The following is a 25539-nucleotide window of genomic DNA, read 5'->3' as shown; positions in this document are numbered from 1 at the left end:
ATCAAACACCCAGTGACTTTAATTATGGAATCCAGAGCCAGGCAGCTCCGCGGCAGCTTCAGCCTTGCCCAGGATACCCTGTCCCTCTGTGGATTAGAGCTCAGCTGGCCCAGCTGTGAGCTCTGCACCTTTGCTCTCCCTGTAAGGCCCAGAAGAATGTATGGAAATGGGAAAATCTGGCTTCCTCATGGGTTGCGGATTGGGTTGACTGGAATGATAGGGGCCATGGTAGACTGGATCATGGATGAGGGAGAGAGAGATATATAAAAGGTTATACACAAAAAAAGAAACATTGCAAGCGTATTATTGGGGGTGGGGCATTTGGAAGAAAGTGTGCAAATAGTTGCTGTCTCCCGACCTCAGCTGGAACCGGCTGATCTGCAGACTATTTAGTGAAAGTTTGACAGATCCAGCTGCTCCTTCTCTTAATGCCCCAGGAAGGCTGGGGTGGAGATGCTCTCTCTGGAGTTTGAAAGAGGCTGAAGTCCAAACCTTCGAATTTCAGGATTCACAGATTAGGAGAAGTCCTGCTTCCTCCCTGCTGGAAGGCCATCTGTCAGCTGGCTGGCTCTCCTCTTGACATCTCGCCGTCTTTTTGGGCTGGTCCTAATTGATGCTTGGCTTTATCCTTGTTGAGTACATTTTTCACCCTCACTGCCCACTCCACCCTTAGGTTTTTTTTTTTTTTTAAACTAGCAAGTGCATTGAACTTCTGAGGTCGAAACATTTCATAACACGCTTTTTTTTTTTTTTTTTTTTTTTAAATTCCTTGGTGTCGACAGTGCAGTGAACACAGGTTTTCACTGTGTCTTCCCAGTGGTCTCTCGGGGTTCTCACTGTGTCAGGATTATCTTGCCCGAATGTAAGCACCTGTCTTGCCTGTAGTTAGATTATAGGACACTGCTGTTTTTGTTTTTTTCAGAAGTCTGCTATAATCTACCTACTGATAGAGCATTTTACTAACTTCAGCAAAAGCCACATTATCTTTCAGAAGCAGAAAAATTGTCAACTGGTACACAGCGTCAGGGAGAGAGCAAACCTGAAGGCAGCGTGGTTTTAACTGCCTGGAGATGCCCATTAATAACTTCTAACTTTTTGTCCTCTTCTGTGGGCAATCAACGGACTGTCAAATAATTTTCTCTAGAGGAAATACTTGAAATAAGAGTATATTCTCTAGAGAAGCAAAGCTTTTTAAAATAGTAATGAAGATGCTTAATTTTTTTTTTTTCTTTTTGGAGCTGTTTGGCCATATTGATCTGGGAACAGACCCAGGGCATCCACACACTTCCTTCAGGAGGAGATCCAAGTTCCATGAAAATGGAGGAACTGAGCTCATCGAAAGGTGAAGTTGTAAGAGCTGTAGATGCGATATTTATTGGTCATTGATATTCTACCTGCAGACTCACTCAGCACTTGCAGTCACATTAACCGGGACTGAATCTCCCGATGGACAAGGGAATTCAGTATCTTGCTTTTGTCTTTTCGATACATGAGTTTGTACAGTTTCTGGCCGTGAGATCACCCCATGGACTGTCCTCGCTGGAAGAATCTTGTTATTTGAGCTCACATCAATGCAATCAATAGATGCCTGAGTTCTTACCCTGATTCTGCCACAGACCGCATGACATTATGCAAGACATTTAATTTCTTGAGGACTCAGTTTCTTCATCTGTCAGATGTAAGAAAGATACTTTTACTACCCTAAGTGAGTTTAAAATGTGATGAATGTGGGATCACTTTGGAATGCTGGAAAGCTTTACTGCTAATGTAGGGTGTATTAGACAGGGATCTCCAGAAAAACAGAACACACACACACACACACACACACACACACACAGAGAGAGAGAAAGAGAGAGAGAGAGAGAGAGAGAGAGAGAGAGAGAGAGAGACAGCACGTGCAGAGAGAGGGGATATGAGATTTATTTTAGGAATCAGCTCACATGATGATGGAGGCCCAGGGAAGGCCTGAAATCTGACATTTGCAAGATGGAGAACTAAGAAAGCTGGTCATGTAATTCAGCTTGAAACTGAAAGCCTGACAATCAGATGTACCCATAGTCTCAGGGGCCAGAGAAGATGGATGTCTCAGCTCAGGGAGAGAAAGAGCAAACATACCCTTCTCTGCCTTTTTGTTCCATTCTAGCCCTCAACAATTGGCTGATGTTCATCCTCGGTGGTGAGGGTAATCTTTGCTCAGTCTACCCTATTCAAATGCTAATCTGAGAACACCATCGTCTACATGCCTAGTAATACTGTTTTACCGGCTATCTGGGCATCTCTTAGCCCAGTCAAGTTGACACATAAAATTGCCTGTCACATGTGATAAACTGTTATTCATTTACCTCCCTTCTGTCGAAGAAACAGTCTTCTCTTCTCCTGTTACTCCTCAGTGGTTAGGTTGGCTGGTGGAATACTTGGGCACTTTCCAGAGTCCCCCAGGCTGGGATAAAGAAAAAAAGCCAGGGTCTATTAGTTGGACTTTGGCTGAATTGTTCCATTTCCAGTTATATGAGTCCTGGTTTTCTGGGTACACTGTGTACATGGAGGGGAAACATGGAAGTGACTGATCTTAAAAATGTGTGCACTTTCTTACTGGATTTATTTTCCAGTCATCCCCAATTGCCCTATCAGCCAAAACTCAAGACCAGCATCAGATCTGTTCAACTGATTTTTATTTCTCTGATAGCTTCCGCCATCTCATGCCAGCAGGATGTAGTGACGACTTGCAGGCGCACATTCTGCAGAAAGTAGACAAGGAGCAGTCTCAGGTGTGATGTTGAGTCTTCTTGAGATCCTCGAGCTGGCAGCTGTTGAGTCAATGTTGCACTTCTGTGTAGTAACCACTGTGAGTGTTGAAGGCTGGAAAAGTGCTAAGAACCTGGAGATAAAAGCCCAAAATATTAGGGCTTGCTGCTGCTGCTTTAGAAAGCCCAGAGAAGACATTTTAGTCCAGCGGGAAGAGGAAGTGTCTGCTCTCCTGGGAAGGCTTCTGTCCCTGGAAAAGCAGGATCTCATGGGTCCCTTTCTCAGCTCCCTTCCAGTTCTATCCCATCTTCCAGCATACAAATGCCACCTTGGAGTGAGCTGGACACAGGAGTCCATGCAATCCTGCTGGGTCGCTGATCTGGCCAGCATGTACAACTTGGTCAGTTGTACATGTGGGGCTTTTGTCATGGGGCTGTGGGACCGAGCAGTGACTGGAGAGGTTGCCCACATGCAATGTGTTAGAATGAAGGATTTGGTTTATGTTTATAAACAACGTCCCAGCAATGAGAGACATTGACACAGTTAGAAGGAAACCCAAATTGCCTCCTGGCCTTGCCTCTCTGCCAGGGGCTTGCATTTCAGAGCTAAAGATGCTTTGGAGAAGTCATTTAAAAAATGTATTTTAGGCCAGCTGCGGTGGCTTATGCTTGTAATCCCAGCACTTTGGGAGACTGAGGCGGGTGAATCACCTGAGATCTGGAGTTCAAGACCAGCCAACATGATGAAACCCCAGCTTTACTAAAAATACAAAAATTAGCTGGGCCTGGTGTCAGGAACCTGTAATCCCAGCTACTCAGGGAGGCTGAGGCAGGACAATCACTTGAACCTGGGGGGTGGAGGTTGCAGTGAGCTGAGATCGCACCATTGCGCTCCAGCCTGGGCAACAAGAGTGAAACTCCATCTCAAAAATAAATGTATTTTATAATATACTGTAGGACTCTGGTTGACTAAAGACCAGCCAAGGACCAGCCAGATCAGAGCTCCATCATTATTACCTCCTTCTTGCAGGGATTTAAAGTGGAATTAAGTGATCAGAAGTGCCTAATTGTTCATGGACTTTATGTCACTGGCAGGTGAGGATGATCGTAAATCACTGCTTTCTCTTGACCCCCAGATCAAGTGGAGGAGTGCAGCCAGGCGCTGTGCAAGGCTGGTTAGACTGCGGGCTGCAATCGGCTTTGCCTTTTCTGACCGTGAGATCTGGAATTCTGTTAGAGCCACAAATTATTTCTCCTTTCAGCAATTGAAAAGAAAGAAAGATAACTGGAAGATAACTGGGAGGCTTTAATAAGGATTACAAGATGCTTGAAGCAAATGCTAAATCAGCAGTTTGATTTAAAAGCTCTGGAAAGACCCCCGGATTTGGAGTCAGGACACATAAGCTGGAATCCCTGCCCTGTTTGTGCAAGTTCACTGACGTCTGAGTAGTGGATGAGGCCGCGGGATGGTATAGCTCAGAACAGAGGTGCACTTGGTGGGCAGAGCGGAGAGTTGATGAGCTTGCTCAGTCCCTTGGGGGACTGCCATTGCTGCCCCCGGGAGCCACACTTGCTTTTCTCCCTTAGCGCCACCTACAGGTTCAGGTGCCTCACCTACAGGAGGGCCTTGTGGGGCTGGGGGCAGGGTGGGGGGAGACCTAATACTTTCTATCCAGACCTGTTTCTGATCACAGAGGCATCATTTTCTAACCAGAGAGGAGCCCCTCCATTGGCTGTAGATGCTGGAATGTCTACACAGTAGGCACGTGCTGCCTGGCTGTCCTTGGAGACTGCCCTGCCCAGGACAGCGTGGAGATGAATCCTGCAGCCGCTCTCTTTAGGACCACCCTCTGGGCTCTTCTTAACAGTGCTCAGGATAAAACTCAAAATAGAAACAAGGAGTTATATTGAGACACAATAGATTACACTAGTGCATTTTACTTTTATTACTGCATTTCCAGTGCGTTTTATTTTGTTATTAGTTTACTATTATCTGGCTAAAGTACTTGGAATGGTGCTGGGTACTGAGTGCAGAGAAGAGAGACAGTTTTTGCCTCTAAGGGGCTCACAGTCTAGAGGAGAAGCAGGCAGCCAAGCACAGCATCGTGGAAGTGCACAGGGAGCCAGGGAGCCTGAGTAGGGGGCACTGGCCCAGCTTGGGTGAGAGGAGTAGGGATGTCTCAGAGAGGCGATGCAGAGGAGAGAACCCAATCTAGACGTGGAGGGGACAGGGAGCAGGCACATTGTTGGTGGTAGTGGAGCGGGCCTCTGGAGTGGCTGGGATTGGTTGGCCATGCAGCTGAGCCGGATGCCTTGCCTGGTCCCAGATGCATTTGCATCTAGTAGGAGTTAGCAGTTGCTCAGATGCATTTACGTCCAGTAGGAGTTAGCAGTTGCTCGGGTTTCAAACTGGCTCTTCTCAGAAACTGACGGGTAGTCGAGGTCCTGGGGAGAGCACACCTGCCATTGGGGCCAGCTCCTCATTTGGTGAGTTCACCGCAAAACACATTAGACTGTGTACTACGTTTCACCCTAGGGTCGAGCTGCAGATCAAGTGACGTCGCCGAGGACCATTGTTCCTATAGGACTAGGTAGCCTGTGATGTCGCTTTTCTTCTTGCCCCTGACGCCAGCATCCAACAGGGTTCTATTGTACACAGGTTCCATTCTGTGGGGCTCCATAGAAAATTAGCCCAGGAACTCCCCCGGGTGCCAGGTGGCTTGTAATATCTCATTAGGAATAGCTGTGTGGGAAGAAACAATATTTTTAGCAGTGGGTAGGAAGTGTTATTGAAATATGACTTATTTGACATTATGGAACTTAGAATCATCGGTTCAAGTCAGATGGTACTATAGTAACTGTAACCACATTGGGGACTGAGATCAAAAGAATGGGAACTAGAATTTGGTTCTAGCTGATTTCTCTCTTTTGCATATTATTAAACAGTATTGAACCTATCTCAGAATACAGCGTCACCAGAAACAATGCCTTGCCTGGTATTGCATAAATGTTACTCAGAGAATAAGTTTCTGGACTCCTGGAGGAGTTCTGAATCTTTGGGAATTGATCTGCTCTCTGACTAAAGGATGTAGCACGTTGCCAATTTCTAATGAGGTGAGAGCCACAGCAGGACTGTGTGTGAGCTCTGCTTCATGGGGAGGTGAGCGAGAAGAAACGCCAGCCACAGTCAGGGTTTGCCAGGAAACAGACTTTGCAGGGTTCAGTGATCAGGGTGCCTAGCGGGTGGCTCTGGGGAAGGATACCCATGGAAGGGAGGAGCAGAAGCAGGATTGGGAAGAGGGAGAAACTGGGCTTTGGAGCAGTATGGTAGCCTCAGCCGACCCCATGGGGAGTCGTGGAGCTGAAAAGCCTCATCAAGGTTGTTCCATGTTGTGTTGCAATGACTAGGCTTTTTCACCTTTGCGGCTGTCAGTTCTGGATGAGGCAGGAGCTGCAGGGTACCTGGAGGAGTGTGACTTTGGGGCGTGACTCTCTGAAGCAAGCCATTCCTGAAGGGACAGGTTGCTGAAGGCTGAGTGCCAACTGTATTCTCAGCAAGTCGAGGTAAGCATTTCTTCCTTGAAAGGGCACCTCAGCCATGCATCTCCCTTGTCCACCAAAGATGTTCCAAGGACTTATTTTAATGTGAGTCCAGGCCACTCCATCAGTAAGCAACTCACAGCCCACTGACTTGGGAGGATCACCACTTAGTTTCATTTGGTGGCAAATAGGAATTACTGCTTATAATAGGAGTTGCTATTTTTTTTTTTTTTAGATGGAGTTTTGCTCTTGTTGCCCAGGCTGGAGTGCAGTGGCACGATCTTGGCTCACTACAACCTCCGCCTCCCAGGTTCAAGCGATTCTCCTGCCTCAGCCTCCCGAGTAGCTGGGATTACAGGCATGCACCACCATGCCTGGCTAATTTTGTATTTTAAGTAGAGATGGGGTTTCGCCATGTTGGACAGGCTGATTTCGAACTCCTGACCTCAAGTGATCCATCCGCCTCAGCCTCCCAAAATGCTGGGATTACGGGCGTGAGCCACCGCGCCCGGCCGCTTTTTAAAATTCATAGAAATATATAGGGTACATGTGCGATTTTGTTACGCGCATCGAATGCGTAGTGGTAACATCAGAGCTTTTAGGTTAGCGATCAGTCATTAACGAGTTTCTCATTATCCACCCGTCACTCTTCTAAGACTTCATTGTCTTTCACTCCACACTCTATGTCCCTGGGTTAAACGCTTTTTTTTTAGCCACTTACTTATGAGGGAGAATGCACCTGGCTTTTGACTTTCTGTGCCTGGCATGTTTCACTTAAGATAATAACCTCCAATCCATCCATGTGGCTGCAAAAGACATGCTTTCACATGCTTTCATTCTTTTAATGACTGCATAGTATTCTATGGTAAACCACCCTCTCTTTATCAATTCATTCACCAATGGACATTCTGGTTGATTCGCTATCGTGACTAGTGCTGTAATAAACACACAAATGCAGGTATCTTTTTGGTATATGGATTTCTTTTCCTTTGTGTAGATACCTAGTAGTGGGATTGCAGCTAGCGCTCAGTTTGAGGTGAAATCTGTACTTAAATGTACTTTCCGCTTTGACCCTAACATCTTCATGTGTCATAGATCTCTGGGCTTTGCCGTTTTAGACAAAATACTTATCTGTAAGTTTCTGAGGGTGGCAGAAGAGGAAGGCACACCCGAGCCCAGCTGCCTGCTGCTGCCCCGTGCCTCCCTCTTGCCAGCCCCCAGAGATCTGACATGGAAGCTGGTCTTTCTAGGCATTTCTGCACCACTGCGTCTGCTGCTCAGTCACAGAAGGCTTGTTTCCCCAAAGCTTAAAAGGGTGGTTTTGGTTTCTCCCTGCCCAATTCTTCAAAGGAAGATAGTAAATATTCTGGATGAGGCAGTGAGCTGCAGGGAAAGAACATCATTTCAGGAATTAGGGATCTCCGTTTTGCCTTTTATATACAGGGTACATTTAAGTAAGTTTCATCATTTACCAGGGTGTCTTTTCCATATTCTTTGGGAATGTGAAAGGGTTAGGTTAGATGTTCCTTAAGGCCCTTTCCGGTGCTGTGATGTTTTCATTCTTACCTCCATCATTAATGTGACCTCATTCTCTCTATGCCACTCAGTTCCAGTTGCCTTTGTGTCTTGCCCCTTTATTTTGACATCTTCACCTTCCAAATCCTTTCTTCACTGTCCACCTAAGTGTTCATGTCTTCTGTTTCCTTCCTGCTCTTCCCCGATGTTGTTCTTTCTCCCCATGCAGCAGCCTCACCTTTCCCCTGCCCGGCGAGTAGTGTGGGAGGTTATTAGGAGGAGCAGGGCTGGCGGCATTGACTAAGGGTGAGTCTGGCCATGGTAGGTGGGCAGGATGGTTGAAGACACCAACAGTTCACTGCCAGGCTTAAGCAGAGATAATGAGGAGAGTGAGGAGTACATTAGAAGGGTATAACCCCCAGCCTGGGCAACATAGTCAGACCCTATCTTAAAAAAAAATCAAAAAGTTAGCTGGACATAGTGGCACACACCTGGAGTCCTAGCTATTCTGGAGGCTGAGGCAGGAGGATTGCCTGAGCCCAGGAGGTTGAGGCTACAGTGAGCTGTGATCATGACACTGCACTCCAGGCTAGGTAAGAGAGCAAGAACTTGTCTCAAGAGATAAAAAATATAAATAAACAGAAGAAGGGCATCACCAGCTCACAGCGAGGCTTCCATGCTGTCCCCAAAGCCAGGAACTTCCCAGCCAGGGAATGAATCTATATCAAAATCTATATCAATACAGTTCGTTTCCTGGAAACTGGCCAGCTGCTGCTCATTTCAGCTAAAAGGCACGAAGAACTGATATGGGGAAGAATTTGACAGTGTAACTACATTAAGAGGTGGAGTGGTGAGATGTGTGCCTCCTCCCCAGCATCAGGGCTGTTGCCAGACGGCCCAGCTGTCATTTCTGGCGAGGTGACAAGACCCTGCGACTCCGATGTGTGGCACTTGCTCATTACCTGGCATCCCAGTGGTCAGAGCCATCTGCTCCATTTGCCCCTCACAAGATGGCAAAACAGATTCCACAAGACACCAACACTAATGTGCCAGGGGGTGAGGAGCACGGGTTTATTCCAAACTAGAGAAAGAGAAAGACAGCAGCCTTCTTGGCAGGCGCCACTGGTACCCGAGAACATCCTCCTGGTCAGCACACCTGTAAAGATGCTCCCGGACCATGTGCCAGGACACACACCTTGTCCTGCGATGATGCTCTGCTTTCCCATGAGTTGCTTGATTTTAGCCCCCAGAAGCCACACTCTGTTCAAATGAGAAATGGAGTGTCCCTGACCTGAATGAGCATTCTCAGTGAGGTCTTCACTGTTTAGTGCCATAACCCAGAGAGCTAGGCCAGAGAGACAAGGGATGGGGTTCGCTCTGTGGACTCTCAGACCTTGAACATCTCTGCTTTTTCCAATGCTCCCCTACAAAGCACATAAGAGGTTTCACTGGGTAAAAAATGCACTTCTGTGCGGTTTCTTTTTTTTTCCTAGCCATGCCAAGTTACTCAGGTTCAAGTAGAGTTAGTTAAGGTCATGCTAGATAAATCCCGGAATCACAGTGGCTTAGTACCTTAGAAGTTTAGTTCTCAGTGACATAAAAGTCCAGTGGGCATCAGGGGTTGGGGAAATGGGGTTCTGTTCCACACAGTCATCCAGGAACCAAGGCTTTCAGAGAGCCTGCCTTCTTTACCATGTGGTTTCCGAAGTTGACCAGGGCAGTGGCGTCTGGCCTGCAGAAAGAGAGGAGGTTAGATCAAGCTGCAGATTTTTAAGGGCCAGGCCTGGAAGTGTGTCTGTCATTTCTGTGCACATTTCATCAGCCAGAGCTCAATTATGTGGTGCCGTAACTGCAGAGAGGCTGGGAAATTCAGTCTGATCTTTTGTGGACAGGAGAAAGAAAAAAAACAATGTCCCTATTGCAGAGGGTGTGGAAGATTCAATTCTAGAAAATCAGCTCTCATTAGTGGTGCATACATGGTATCTTTCTACCTATCCATCCATTTTTTGGTCTATGTATGTGTCTATGTTTCTGTCAATCAATCCATCATTTATTTAGTTTCTATCTACCTATGTTTCTATCTATCTATCTATCAGTTATCATCTAACATCAGTTACCATCGTTGTGAATAACAGTGGGCACTCATACAACATCTTCTAAAGAAAAGCTGATACCTGGCAACCACTTACATCTGTCCATGAGCTTCTCTCTCATCTCTTCTGCCTTCACCACCTGAGGCAATCATCATCGTGAACCCAGTTCTCATTTCTTTGCCAGACATTTTTAGAGTCGTATCTTTTCTACATGTGTACCCGAGATGTCTATATTTTCATTTCAGTTGTTTTTGACTTTGTAAAAAGGATCTTGTAGACATGATCTTTGGATTCGACGTTTTCACATAAATATTAGATTGCTGTGATTTCTCCATATTCTGGTGTGTTGCTATGCCCCATTCATGCTGTGACTGTACCTCAGTTTATTCATCCACTCTCCCGTAGGTGTGCTTGTGGGCTGATTACAGGCTTTGCTATTTGAACAATGCTACTATCATCATCTCTTACATGCTTTGTGTCGTACGTGAGCAAGACTTTTTCTTGTCTGAAATTAGGAGTGCAGTTGCTGGGTTGTTCAGCTTGATGAGATGATGCTTAACTTTCAGCTTATCCTCCTGTGAAAATGTACACAGGAACTCGTATACAGCAGGGCCAGCTCTTGGTGTGGCCAGATATTTTAAGTTTCATCAATCTCCCCATTGTCTATTGATGATTCTAATACGCATACAATAACCTTTCTATGGTTAATTTCCCATAGTGGCTGAATTCCCAAAGGGATCATTATTTTCCCAATTTCTTACTGCATCCCAAAGTAGGGGGTGTCCCAAGTTCTCAAACCAACTCTGAATGGAAATCTGAATGGAAGTTCTAATGGAAAGATTTCAAGGGTAGGGGAGGCTGCCATGTAGACATTTGTAGGGAGCGGCTGGGTAGTGAGTCCCTTCCTCTGCCTTCGCAACATTTAAATTCCTGTATCTTCCTGTTTTGGCTACTCTAGATACTTTTACATGGACTCTACATTTTCACTGATTTTAGGAAGGTCAGGAGACAAATCAGCGCCAAGCAGTTAGAATTCCTCGGAGAAGCCCAGTCAAGTTAATATGCGGTAGAGGAGAAGGGAGCCGGAATGTCTGCTGGCTGACTGACAGCACTTGCAGCAACCTCGGAGTATGAATTCAAATAAAAATAATAGTTTTCCCCGCAGCAGCTTGGTCTGTCTCGTCAGTGCCTTCCTCTGCAGGTGAATACAGGTGCAGAACTATGCTTCCCCAGGCCTGAATGCCATTGCTGCATTTAAATCTGCCCTCAATCTGTCTGGTTTCGTAGGGGCAGTCTTGTGAAGATAAATCATGTAAACAAGTTACAGTAATGGAATACATATTTAGAAACTGTATTTTTGAAGTCTTGTATCCACCGTTGAAAGGAAGGGTCCTATAGTTGTTCAGCTTAAGAAAATCCACCTGTCTGGAGCAGGCACCTGCTTCACTGAGGTAGCCAATGCATAATAAAATGGGGGAACCCACGTGGGCTTTTCTCCGTTGAGTGGGGGAGGGTAGGAGCCTATTTTTTTAACATGTGAGTGGTTTTTCCGCCTGGGTGCACAGCCCTTTGGTGTGATGGAATGAGCGACGGGAAACATAAGGAGCATGTTTTATTCTCTCATATTTTCTCCTCCTCTCCCCGCTTCTCTTTGCAGGCTAGTGATCTTTTCTGTTTCTCTCTGCCTCTGGCTTTCCCCCGTGTTGTGGGCTCTGTTTTTGCTCTGACTTGAAATGGTAAACTAGTTGAAAATCCAAGCTCTCCACCTGTCACTCACTTTCTTCCCTCTGAAAGTGCAGAAAGAGGAAGCAGATGCTTTGGACCCGCTGTGACCCAGGAAGGTGCTGGAGTTTATCCGTTAGTGTCCTACAAAAGCGCCTGCACTTTCCCTGACAATTGTGCTCCATCATGCTGGCTGGACACATCAGCTGGGTGCATTTGGGCTTGCTGCGTGTTATTGCCTGACACCTTGGGTTCTCCTCAAAGCTTCCACTGCAGGGTCCCTTTAGAAAGCCAGACAGAATGGCTTTTATCTTGCAGAGTCTCTGCTAGCCCTCACCTGCCTCTGGTCCTCAGGTCCCTGGTCTCCCTGTTAGGTGGAGGCAAAGGTACATACCGAAGCCTGAGTGAGTGCCTACAGGGTAAGGAGATGTTCCAGAAGGATGACATGGGGGCCTGCCAGAGCGATTGTCTTCCAGCTGGCGTGAATATTCTATTTATGTGTTGAAGCAGGTGGGAAGTGTGTCTGTGTTTATGGAGGGTGGTGTATGCTGGATCCCAGAATGTGAACCTTTTCCATGAGATCAGAACCTTGTTCATTGCTGCAGACTGAGTGCTTAGAGCAGTACCAGTCATATAGTAAATGCTCAATAAAAATTCATTTCACAAATAAAGAGAGAATCCAAGTGATGTTGTATGTCCAGGACTTAGGCAAGGCCATTTGGCAAATTACATGGAAAATCTGTGGTATTTGCATAGAATTTACAGTGAAAATCTGAAGCCTTGGGCTGGGCTGGTCAGCACCTGCTCTGCTCATGTTTGCTGGAGTCTACAGTTCGGACTTGTCCACGCAGACAAAGGACAAGAGATCAGACAGAGGAAAGGTGGTAAGGAATCAGCCGCATGTGCCTGCCCTCGGAGGCTGGCCCGGAGAGCTGCCCTGCAGGCCGGGGCTGGCTTTGCTGCTCTGCCTCCTGGATGTCATCAGGCCAGCCTGTGCCATGTGATTGACAGCTATGGTTCCATGGCCTGGGGCTGGGAGTGAAGCGCATGTGCCCAGCAGTGGCCAATGCCCCTGAGTCAGGAATCAAAGAGCCTGGTTTTATAAGTGAAGAAAATGGTGCCATTAAAAGGCAATTATTCAAGTGGTGTGAGTCAGCGATGCAGCTCCTGGCAACGCCAGGCAGGAGAAGGCAGTGGTGTGGGGAGTTTTCTCTCCATCTCTCTCTTTTTAAACAAAGCTCAGGCTGGAAAGCAGAGCTTGCACCTGCATCTGGGTGATGTGTGGTGAGAGACTTAGACTGCCAGATTCCTTTATCTGAGCAACGTCAGGAATGGGGAAGACAGCCTCAGACCAGAAGAAAGGTCCTCATCCTGAGGAACAGGGAATTGAAAAGGCCCTTCAAGCTGGCTGTGTACTTGACCTTCACCCTGCTCTCAGCTGCTGCACAGGGGATTCCCCTGCCTGTCGACCCAGCGGGTGTGCGAATGACAGGAGAGTGTGTGCTGGAGCCTGTGGCCCCAGGAGTGGGGGTTAGACATCTTCCCCTGCGCTGCACCCTAGCTGCCTGCTGTCCCCTTTCTCTGGTGGAAGATCAAGATGATTTCATTTCTAGAGTACTTTTCTTGTTTCTTGTTTCTTTTTTCCTAAGGCTGTGTTGTCTGCTGCCACGGCAACCAGCCCTGCCTTACCCACCTTCACGTGGTGGGAGGTGTGATGGGGACAGGACAGACCCTACCTCCAGCCCATCCTCTGAGGCTCCTGTGCAGGCAGCCATGGCAGAGATGTTTGCAAAAATCACCTGCTTGCCTCCCGAATCTCTCCTGCTGTTGGTAGATAGCCTAGAGAGCAAGGAGGTTTTTCTTGCCTCAGAAGGACAGTGGCAGGGGAAAGGGTGCAAACATCGTACAACAGACACCAACGCACCAGATATGGGTTTAAGGTTCAGGGAATAAAAACAAAATTATAACAAAAGAGCAGACCAAGGCTGGAAACAAGTCAGCCCTCACTCCCGTACTCCCCTCCCTTTGAGCAGAGTCTTATCCCCTCTCCTTTGTTTTAGTAAATCAAAGTAGAACCAAGTTCAATTGCTTTTTTGAGATGAAAAATTTTTAAATTGAGCTGAGTTTAAACAGCAATGGAAGGCCTTTTGTCTGTTTCACTTTCATAACCAGGTCATAGTTCATCTTAATTGATAGCATTTTTAGTCTGCCATGGAGTTTGTCAAAATTGAAGGAGATAAAAGTTCACCCTCTCTGCCTTGGGTCCGGTGAACTGGTTAGCACTGCCAAGGGCATCTGGGCTCGGGGACCAGGCTATTTGGTGGTGGCGTGGGTGGGCAGGAAGCATCATCTGGTGGAAGGTTCCAGGCTGGATGGAGAAGGGTCAGCAGGACTGGGTAGAGGGCACAGTGGCTTTTTGAGGTGTCACGCCATGTTGGAGGGCAGCAGTAGGTCACGGATCTGCTGAGGGGGAGTGATGTTGCAGAGGGGCGGAATCATGGTTGTAAAGGCAGAAGCTGAATTAGAATGTCTGGGAAGATGTTAGCACGTCCCAGCTCAGTTCAGGCAAACACGGAAAAGAGAATCTGGGCACTGAGGTCAGAAACAGCTTCTGAGGCTCCATCTGGACCATTGAGGCTCTTCAGGTCCCAGTATATTAATTCTGCACCGAATTTCTACCCTTGGCTTTCCTTTTATAAATTTTTATGGTGGTCCCTAGCTGGAGGGAGCAAGGGCCAAACTGAAGGGCATGCCCAGTGCTGAGGACAGAGGCCCAGGGGAGGGGTGAAGGCTGCGGGCACAGAGGTCAGCCCTGGCTTGGAAAACCGAGCACCACTTAGGAGCTGAGTGACCTCTGGGTGAGTTACTCAACTGCTAAGCCCGAGTCTTCTTATTTAGACAATGAGGCTGTCAAGTCTACACAGCTCTTTGAGGGAATTAAATCAGGTGATTTATACAAAGCCCTCAGCACAAGGCCTGGCTCAGGGGAAGCACTTCAGTGAAATCTTTATGCCTCTGGGTCAGGAGCTCTCACAAGAGGCCAGGCCTGTTGGGATCATTGTGAGAGCAGCCACAATCCCTGACACTGGAGAGCTTGCAAAGCTCTCCATCCTCAAATTTTCAACCCTATAGCACTTTCTTAAAGAGTTTTTTGATAATCCTTTTCTGTCTTCTCAAATCCTGTATCACTTTCCATCAGCCAAATTCCACTGAAATTAGTTGCCTGTGCCTTAGGTCGTTGGTGTGTGTATGTCTCTTCTTACTCAGTAGCTCAGAAAGATTTGGAAGACAGGAGTTGTGCCTCTGTTATCCCTGAGCCTCACTCATAGTAGATTTCCCCAAACCATGATGGAAGTGGCACTCCAGTCACATGGAGTGGCAGTTTGGAAATTCAGATATCCAACCCCAGAGGCAAGAGCTGCTCCCTAGTTGAAGTGTTCATGAGTCTTAAATTCTATCTTTAAAGGGCCAGTGGAGGGGCTGTATGGGTGGAAAATAGGTTATTAGATCTTCTAGAGAAGCTTTATAGGGAAATAGCCCAAATCAGTAACAGAAGGATGCCCACACAGTGGGGAACACCAAGCCAAGGGCTTCTCTCCCCAAGGGACTGGGATGGAGGAGGGGTCACCCTGGGGCCCTGATGGCTATGGCCGCCTGGGGACTGCCACAGTGAGTGCTGTGGGTTCTGGTTGCTGGAGTGCCTGGGCCTCTGCCATACTTTGAATGACATGCTTCTCCCTTTGCACCCTCTTGGGAAGCAGGTCATGGGAGGTGAGCACTCAAGGGAGGACGAGAGGGTGAGACAGAGTTTTCATCAAACTGCTCCGTCTGCCAGGGTCAGCGCCTTGTGACAACCAAAATAGATTTTAAACGTTTATGCAGTACGGGGTCTTCACAGGCCCAAGTTTCAGCTGGCAGGAGGAGTGGGCAGCTGCATTTCCGTGGAAACGAGCCATCTTTGTGGATGGTACTGTTGATACAAAAGAGAAAGGCTATAATAGCGATAAAAGCTATGATTTCAGTACACCGACTATGTTATCTTCTCTCTTAGCCTTTCATGTGGTTCTATTTATTTCTCTTCTTAAATATTTACAGCATCCCTCTGAAAATAAGAATAATGATAATATAAAATTAATAATATTAATGATAATGATGGTAATATCCCCTTTTCGCGTATCTCCGTTATGCCACAGTCTGTGCTAGATGGCCTATCTACATTATTTCTAATCCTCACAATAACCCTGTGAGAATGTTCCCCCCATTTTACAACTAACGAATCCAGGGCTTAGCGAGGCTGTGTAAGTTGCTGAACGACCTAGTTGGCAAGGAACCACACCTGGATTTGAACCAATGTCTTTCCCTCTGAAGAACCCTGCATGGGTTTTGGACTCTCTGAGTCAGGAGTTATTTCAGCACCATCAGAAGTGGAATGGAGTGAAAAATATTAATCTTTTTGAAATAATGCTTTTGTTTCCTCTGCACAGATACCCCAAAAAATACCTGCACTTGTATGTTGATTGCAGCACTATTTACAATAGCAAGGTCATGGAACTAACCTAAGTGTCCACCAATGGTTGATTAGGTAAAGAAAATATGGTACATATATACCATGGAATACCACACAGCCATAAAAAGAATGAAATAATGTCCTTTGAAGCAACAGGGGTGGAGGTGGAGGACATCATTTTAAGTGAAGTAACTCAGAAGCAGAAAATCAAATATTGCATCCCCTCACTTATAAGTGGAAGCTAAACAATGGGTTTATATAGACATAAAACACACTGGGGACTCCAAAAGAAGGGAGGAGTGGAAGAGGGGGTGAGGGTTAAACCGTTACCTAGTGGGTACAGTGTTTAATACTTGAGGGATAGGTGTACTCTCCCCACCATTATGCAATATACACATGTAAGAAGCAAGCACCTGTACTCCCTGAACCTAAAATAAAAATTTAAAAAGAATGTGACTCTTTTCCATGAAGCCCCAGATCTCTCTGGAGTTTTAGCCTGCATTCCTTTAATCTGTTCTTGAGAAGCAGAAAGAAGCAGAAAGGAAGGTTTCATATCTGCATCTGAGGATCCTGAAGAAGGTCATTCCTTGCACCTTGAGAAACATTTCAGGACCTGGCTGTTCTCCCCCAGCCTCTTTTTATTCCATCTAGGTTTTGAGATTCTTTTCCTTGCACTTTTCTGCCTTTCCCCCTTATGTTGAAATATTCCAAATTAGTCCCACCAATGCCCCTCCTATATATCTTCTCATGCCTAGTGGTAGTAAGATTTTTTTCTCTGTGAAAGGGAAAATAATTAACTTCTGAGTTGAAACTCATTTCTCTCCACTCTAATCCTATCCACTCTCAAATTTTCAACCCTAATGGAAGTTTCTTGAGGAGTTTCTTGATAATCCTTTCTGTCTTCTCAAATCCTGTATCACTTTCCATCAGCCAAATTGCTAGAATTAGTTGCCTGTGCCTTAGATGTTGGTGTGTGTATGTCCCTGCTTACTCAGTAGCTCAGAAAGATTTGGACGACATGGGTTGTGCCTCTGTTATCCCTGAGCTTCACTCATAGTAGATTTCCCCAAACCATTATGGAATCAATAAAAGCTCTCCTCCTTGATAGTTCCTTTATTTCTGATACCTAGCTGCACCTCCGAGTCTCACACTGTCACTGCTATGCACATGGATCTGTAGAAACTAAGACCCCAGGACAGCACGGGAGAACGTGACCTGCTTTAGTACTGCGTCCACCTCGGGTGGGGGCCTCTTTCCTTCATTGAAGGTAGCACTATCCTCTGTGAGTACTGCAGAGTGATAAGAGGTCATTCAGATCCTCCAGTGGTTGCTTGGCCATGTGCCTGCCTTTGCAATGTGCTGTGCCTGGGAGTACAGATGGCGCTTTCTTTCAGATCCATTTCAGACTCAGGAAATCAAATTCCTGTCTTCCCCTACTCTTGTATCCCTCCTCAGAATGTCCCAAGGTCTCATGGCACAGCACAATAAGAATGTTTCCAGGGGGAGGACACTAGACACTGGCTCTGATGGGACAGATTGGACTGACCAGTAAGTGATCAATGGCTCTGTCTCTATTCCAGCTGCTGGAGTAGAGCATGGGCTCGTCAGGACCATGGACAAGGCTAAAAAACTGGAAATCTTTTTTTTTCTTCCTTTTTCTTACCAGCTGTCTTGGTGAAGACAGTGAAGGCCAGTGAAGCTAAAATCCTCTTCTGAACAAACTAGAGGAGGGGAGCAAGTGACATCCTCTCTTCTTGGGAATTCCAGTCTTTGCATCATAAATTGGACCCTCTGGTTGTCTAAAGTGACTTACATGGACAGAGCTCTCTTTTCCTGGAGGAAAACCCTCATGTACCAACCAGGCTGACACTTGTCCACTAATTGCCTCCCACTGGAATGTAACTTGTTCAGGTATTCCACTCAGGTGTCATCAATTTCAGAGGGGTCCTTATTGCCTTTTTAAAAATTGCATATGGACTTGTTCAAATCAATATTCTTATATAAAACAGTGGAAAAAGCCATGATATTTTCTCTTCTCTTGAATTTTTTTTAGTATACACATTTTATATTCTGCCTTTAAAGCTATTTCTGTTGCACAGCTGCTTTACCGAGACTCAGACTCCTACGGGCCTGCTTGGTCAGACACGTACCTTGAATATCCTTTCACAGTGTTTGATTTTTGCAGTTGGTTGTATAATGAGGAAGGAGTGTGCAGTGAGTTTGGAGATTCCTATTAACCAGGTCACCCGTGAATCTATTTTCATGTGCTTCTTTATTAGAAATAGCAGGGAACACGATAATATTTAAACACAACCACTTATAATAGAAGCTTGGCTTAAAAAATATACCTTAGTAAGTTTTCTTTTCTCATTTGACATTTCAAAATGTTGTACTACAGTTTCTCATCATCAAAACATCTCTTCTTCATTTACATTCTGGGCTGTGAATAGAGAGCATTACAAATGACTATGATATTTTGGATTGGCATTGGGACTGGCAATCCTCTGCCTCAGAAGTTCTCATCTCTGGAGTGCCCTATTCTATTCTTGGTCTTGCTTTTGAAGAAGATGGACTATAATGAAATAGACTCAGAACAAGATGGTAAGGCCAGGTAGGACTTGGAAGTAGATAGAAGAGAGTTATTTTCAGACAGTTGAGGGAGGATATCTCTTGAAAAAAATGGAGACTGGTATGGTCCCATGTTGTACCTAATGACGGAATCACTGGATGAAAATTTTGGTTGGACAGATTTTGATTCAGCCTGAGAAAAACCTAACAACTAGAGCTTCTGGACTTCCTGGAACAGGTTGCCTTGTGGGAGAGGAGGTGGATCTGCAGGCACAGCAGGCAATAGACTCCAGGCCAACTGGGCCACCTGCCAGGTGTGGTCCTTCCTGAAATAACAGGCCTACATCAACCATGAGACACAGTGGTACATGGCATAGCTATTACTTGCTGGGGGCATTGAAAAACCACAGGTATTATTATCTCTTAGGAGCAGAAACTGTAAATCCTTTTGAATTGCTGAATACAAATGCCCTGAATGAGCCACTAGAGCCAGAGCTAAGGACAGAATGTGAGAATGGAGTTGTTGAGGCAGACAGCCTTTTATTTCAGGCAGATACTTTACTAATATGGCCTGGTTATTTAGATCATTTCAAAAATCACCTAAAATGAGTCACAGTCCTTCATTTTGTTGCATTGCTCAGGACTTGGCCAACATCTTGACAACATCAGGATGTTATTTAAAAATATACTACTGATCCCTTTCAAATGCAGAGAGTTTTATGGTTGCTATAGCACTTTCTCATATATTTCTCTCTGTGATCTTCACTATCACTTTCTAAGGAGGCATAGAAAATATTATTATCTCAATTTTTATATAGGGGAAACAGTGGCATGGAAAGTTGCGTGACTCACCCAATGCCATGTGATAGCACCAGATCTGGGATGGATCTAGCCTGGGAAATCTGAATCATGGAAGTGAGGCAGTATTTTTGGCTATGCTAATGACCAGCAGTGTAACTGTGGACAGTCTTATAGGTAAGATGATGGTGTTGGAATAAGATAAAGTCCAAAGTACCTACCATGTTACTGTTGTCTGAGCTTCTTTTGCCTCTCCATAGAGCATGCTGTCTGCCATGGTCCTGACTTCTTGCTTGGCTGGTAGTAATACGAGTTTGTGGGCTGGGTGAAAGCAATCAGATGCACTGGGGTGTGTTTCCAGGGTGGAAACATGACACATCAGCTGCCGTAAGATCCATTTCCAACAGATCGCTTTCAGAAGCTTGAGATCCTTGGCTGCAGTTTGATTCCAGGTTTGGGATTTGAGAATATGTTTATTTACTTTGTGGGTCCGGTTGTGGTGCGCAGTGATGGAGGTGGCCTTTCTGAACTCCACAACTCTAAATGGAGAAGAGTCAGCTTGAACAGTGAGGTCTCTGGTGTTACAAAGTATGGGGTTGCAAGGAAAGTTATAGTTTAGTCTGATTTTATTTCTGAATTTTCTAATTGTACCTATCCAACTCCAAACTAGAGTTTATACTGCTTAAAATCTCCAGACGAAGCTAACTTCCTCCTTGACTACAAAAGTAATATATGATTGTCGAAGAAAAATTTAAAAATAAAAAATTTAAAAATTGCTTTTACAATTTTCTATCATTTCCGACAGATAAGTGCTATTAAAATTGTGTTATAATTTCCCGGAATGTTTTTTAATACATCTATTCATATTTTAAAACAAATGCAGTGTAATACTATACATACTTATAAATCTCTTTTGCTAATGGTAAACCTTTTCCTAATGTTCCCTTAAAGAAGGATTTATCTGAATTTGGATTTAGGAGCCACTTAATTTTCTAGTGTGGTGTTGTATCAAAGTTCATTTAACCTACTTTCTATTGTTGTATGTATTAGATGCTTATGACATTTTGTTAATATATATAATGTGAAAATGCATACATCATTTTTTAGAATTTTTATTTTTGTAGAGACAGCATCTCTCTATGTTGCCCATGCTGGTCTCAAACTCTTGGCCTCAAGTGATGCTCCCACTTCGGCCTCTCAAAGCACTGGGACAACAGGTGCGAGCCATGGTGGCCCACCTTCACAGAAACGCTTGGCAAGGCATTAGATATAAGTCTGGTTTGTTCAAACAGAAAAACTATAGCCGGATTTCTAATTTTAGGGTATAGCAACTCTGTTGGGTATTTATGAGAAAATTATAACCTATACACGTAATATGGTTAATCGATACGGTAACGTCAAGGGAGACCCTCCCCTCTGTCACCATTGTCAAACCTGTTACTGTGATCCTGGCTTTTCACATGGTTAATATCCTGCATAAACATCAAAGCAGTGGACTCATTTTTCTTTTCTGTTGATTCTCCTGTAGCCTGATGAAGTCCTCCGATATCGATCAGGATTTATTTACAGACAGTTACTGCAAGGTGTGCAGTGCACAGCTGATCTCCGAATCGCAGCGTGTGGCCCACTACGAGGTAAGGACAGCTTTCCCACTCTGTTTGCAAATGCAGGAGGGGGCATCCTGGGTCGTTGTTGTAGGACTCCAAGGTCCTCCCTCTGGACTTGGGGCAGATTTTAAGAACCACAGGGTTCTTAAGGTTCTTGAGGCTGTACAGTCTGAGGTCAAGGCCAGCACAAGTGTTTATGTGTGGAGTTAGGAGTGAGAGTTGGGGGCGTCATTGTCAGACTCGGGCTGCTTCCCAGATCCTTTTTTAAAATTTGTATCTTAGCCTCTGGAGACTCTGCTTGGGGTTTCTGTACTTGTTAAATCTGTCACTGCGCATCCACGAAGTTCCTTTCAATGCATTGTGCCAGCTCCTCTCTCCACCTATGACCCCAAAGATAAGCTCAGAAGACCTTTGTTAACCACTGCAGGGAAAGAGGCAGCAAGTAATGAAGGACCCGGGTCACTTCCTCCCTGCAGATTGCTTCCACCTGATGGCCAGTACCCAGCATGTGCTTATCACCATCAAGATGCCTTCTGCAGAGTTAGAACGAAGTTTTAAAGTGCAAATACTCTTGAAAGTCATAAATCAGTGGCACTGGCTCTTTAGGATGGAGGAGCAAATGGCTGCTTTTTGATCCTCTATTGGGAGCAGAGGATGAGAGCAGAGAGGTTGGCCTGTGTCTGAGGATGAGGAAGGAATGAGGTGCTGTGGACAGAGTAAAGAGAACTGGGGAATTCTGAGACGCCGGGCGCCACCAGGGCATGTTTTGTTTTCAAGAGAACATATACCAGTAGGAACATGAGCTTCTTTCTTTTATTTCTCTCTCTCCCTCCCTTCCTCCCTCTCTCCCTCTCTTCCTCTCTCTTGCTTCTTCTTCTTCCTCTTCTTCTTCCCCTCCCTCCCTCTTCCCTCCCTTTCTCCCTTCCTTCCTTCTTTTTTCTTTTTTTTGAGACAGGGTCTCACTCTTTCACCCAGGCTGGAGTGCAGTGGCACACGCATAGCTCCCTGCAGTCTCCACCTCCTGGGCTCGAGTGATCCTCCCACATCAGCCTCCTGAACAGTTGGTACTACAGGCACATGCCACTGAACTCAGCTAGTTCTTTATTTTTATTTTTAGTAGAGACTGGGTCTTGCTAAGAACACGAGTTTTCAAGTGTAAGAACTTGAAAGTAATTTTAGATTGTAAGGCTTAGCCAGCAATTTTCTTTTTGTCTGACAAATGCCAGTTGTCACTGTCAATCCTCAAACTCCTCTAGGCCTCAGATTCCTCTATGCACAATGAAAATAATTATAATAATACACACACATATGCACCCAGAAAGACAGTCAACAGGCCCTGCATACTCCTCAGGGTTCTGTGATGACCAAATGAAATCTCTCGAAATCGTAGCTGTGAAAATGCTTTGGAAGCTGTAAAGTCTACCAGACATGCAAAGTTATGTTCTTATTCATTATTAACTCCTCTGCAGCAATGTTTTGATGAAAGCAAATGTTTGATGAAAACTTTAAAATCAGCATCTGTGTAAAAAAATTAGTATAGTCATTGTTAAAAGGCAACTAAGTGTTAGAAGTCAATTCGAACTTAGAAGAATTATCTAAAAAAGTCCATCGTTTGAAATTAAGGACTTTCTAATTTCTGTGGCTATGGCTTCATAAACACTTTATGGGTGTGTGTGTGTGTGTGTGTGTGTGTGTGATAGAGTCTTGCTCTGTCACCCAGGCTGGAGTGCAGTGGTGTGATCTCGGCTCACTGCAACCCCCACCTCCCAGGTTCAAGTGATTCTCCTGCCTCAGCCTCCCAAGTAACCAAGACTATAGGTGTGTGCCATGACGTTGGGCTAATTTTTTGTATTTTTAGTAGAGATGGGGTTTCACCATGTTAGCCAGGATGGTCTCGATCTCCTGACCTTATGATCCGCCTGCCTCAGCCTCTCAAAGTGCTGGGATTACAGGCATTAGCCATCGTGCCCGGCCATATGGTTTTATTTGTATGATTTCCCCCGTTAAGGAAATGGGGGAATTTGTCCCTACTCTGAAATTCCATAGCCTCCTGTTAGTTCTTTATGTTCTTCCTTTATTTGACTTTTTGTGTTCATTTGTAATCATCTTACTAGATTCATAAGGACAGAAACGGAGTTTCATTCATTTGGTCTTCCACAATTGCTGGAATAGCGCCTGCATATGACAGATGTCCAGAAAGCGTTTGTGGAGGGGGTGGGTGTGTTACAAAACTGTACTGGTGACCCTGTCCCGCACTGCCTTACCAGAAAAGTAATGTCAGAACATTGAAAACAATGAAAAATTGCTAAACAAAAAAATTCAGCTGCTCAATTAAGTGTTTAGTTATTTGATCACACGTTTTGCACGTCTTCCTGTTAACATGCTGTACTCTCGCTGTTACACAATCTAATTGTTTAGAGAATGCATTAGTGTTGGTTGAATGTAGCTAGATGACATAGAGAAAATAAAGCAATTACAATAGATCTGCAATTAACAGTGTTACACATCATCGAGGTAACATTAAATGCGTTCCCATTAAATGTGGATGGGAACTCTGAATGATAGTTTCCTCCTTTTCTCCAGGCAGAGGTCAGGCCCTTTCCACAGTGAGAAATAGCTGTGCATTCTTGCTGCAAAGCTGCGTGTGAAAAGGACACAGTCATGACTGAGGGTGTCTTATATCAATCTCCAGTCTCCTCAGCTTTGGTTGAGGCTTCTCCAGCACCACATCTTTGTCTCTAAGAAGACAGTTTGCATCAGATGATCTCTAAGGCCATTTGACAATTGATATTCCCATTCTATCAATCTGCCCCTTCCCTCCAGAGACAACTTCCCTGCTGAAGTGACTTATAGAACGGATCTCTAGGATATCGAAATTCCATCCAATTCATTGAAATTGTTGTCACGCTTAGTCTCCATGTCCTATTACTGATTTGTTTTAGTATGATTTCATTCTTCGTCTCAACCTGATAATTTTCTCAGCTTCCCTATGGGGCAAATCAGTGAGAATCCACTGTGTATTTTCTGTATGTCTAGCAATATTAGTGTTGGTTATTTCAGGGGATTCTGAACCTATATGATAAACAATCCTTGTCTCTGAGAAGCTCATAAACTGCATTGAGAGAAAAAGTCACAGATAGTTCAGTGGGGCAAAAATACCTGTGTGATTCCAAGCACATGACCTGTAGAATTCTGCTGTCTTCCTTTAAGGAGCTACTGATGGAATTTGATACAAAGAGAAAGTGTTAGGGTTTTTTTTTTTTTTTTTTTTCCCACTTGGCGTCCTGATGTATGCTACATCATGCTGTTAACTTTGTAGATATCTGCATATTACAAATTTAAAAGAGTGAGGCATCACTGAGGGCTGTTATGGCCAAGAAAGACTTGCTGGAGAATGTCATGGATTTATCCATGCCTCCACAAATGGGTTAATTTTAGGGGTGAGTGGAACAAGGAAAATCTTGGTATCTATCTTTCAGGAGTATTGAGGAGGCTACCCTGGCAGCATTGTGTTGGGAAAGGATGGGGTCAGGATGTCAAGGAAAGAGGAGTTTAGATTCAGTGAGACCCTGAAGCATCTGGCAGCATAACACTTTAACTGAAGATTTCTAAGTGATAGATAGATGGTGGTGGTCAGGGCATACTGTTGGGGAAGAAAATGGCTTTTGGTATGACTTTTGCTGTGAGACTAGTGTGTTAGTCTTCTGAAGTAGGAGAGTAAAAGAAAAGAGATGGGTTAATGTCAAATAATTGGACACCCCATTTGAAAGGCTGAACCTTTGCACAAGAGCACAGAAAAACCTAATACATGTCTAATCAACCAAACCTTTTCATGCTATGCTTTAAAAATCTCTTTTTGCATATGGAGTCCTCAGGTGGAAAAAAATGGGGAACATAGAGGCATCATTATTTTTCTTACCTGCTAAGTGTTAAGAACACATTAACGTTTCAGTAGGAAATATAATTAGATGTTGTCTGTATTCACTGTACGAATAGTCTGAGTCAACACAACAAGTAGACACAGACACAGAAGGAAGAGAAAGCTTTCAAAGGAAAGGGGCTAAGCATTATGGGGGTTAAAAACGGTTTTCCAGGGAGGCCATTTGTGTGATTTGCTGCAGTTTCAAGTGGCTAAAGAATAATTTCCTGCAAAGGGAAAGAGTTGCTTGTATGGGTGAAGGAGTAGCTTTCTGCAATGTGGGAAGAAGAAAAAAGTACAGGGCAGAAAGATGTACACTCATACACCCACCCACAACACACACACCCACACACCCACACATACACAGAAACACACACATAAACACTCACAAATACACACATAAACATGCACACATACACACAATACACACACATACATAAACACACCCACACCCATGCATACACACACATACACACACCCACCTCCAACACACCCACACTCATGCATACACACACACGCCCCCCAG

General features: G+C 45.0%; 1 protein-coding gene across 4 annotated transcripts in view; it reads left to right on the top strand.

Annotated features, from left to right (window-relative positions):
- The window catches only part of ZMAT4 (zinc finger matrin-type 4), a 370072-nt gene that overhangs the window by 52605 nt on the left and 291928 nt on the right, over positions 1-25539 (top strand). For 3 of the 4 annotated variants that reach the window (XM_012476090.2, XM_012476087.2, XM_012476089.2), the window contains exon 2: positions 21016-21121. In XM_012476090.2, the coding sequence (XP_012331513.1) occupies positions 21020-21121 (102 nt within the window). In that variant the 5' untranslated portion in view covers positions 21016-21019. Of the gene's footprint in view, positions 1-18673; positions 18723-21015; positions 21122-25539 lie in introns of those variants that run through there. The other variant, XM_012476088.2, reaches the window with a different exon arrangement.

Source organism: Aotus nancymaae, unplaced genomic scaffold (genome assembly GCF_030222135.1).
Source record: "Aotus nancymaae isolate 86718 unplaced genomic scaffold, 86718_ANA_hifiasm-v0.15.2.pri h1tg000097l, whole genome shotgun sequence".
Classification (NCBI taxonomy): Eukaryota; Metazoa; Chordata; class Mammalia; order Primates; family Aotidae; genus Aotus; species Aotus nancymaae.
The sequence above is the reverse complement of the archived record's forward strand: the minus strand, read 5'-3'. Positions and strand labels throughout refer to the sequence as shown.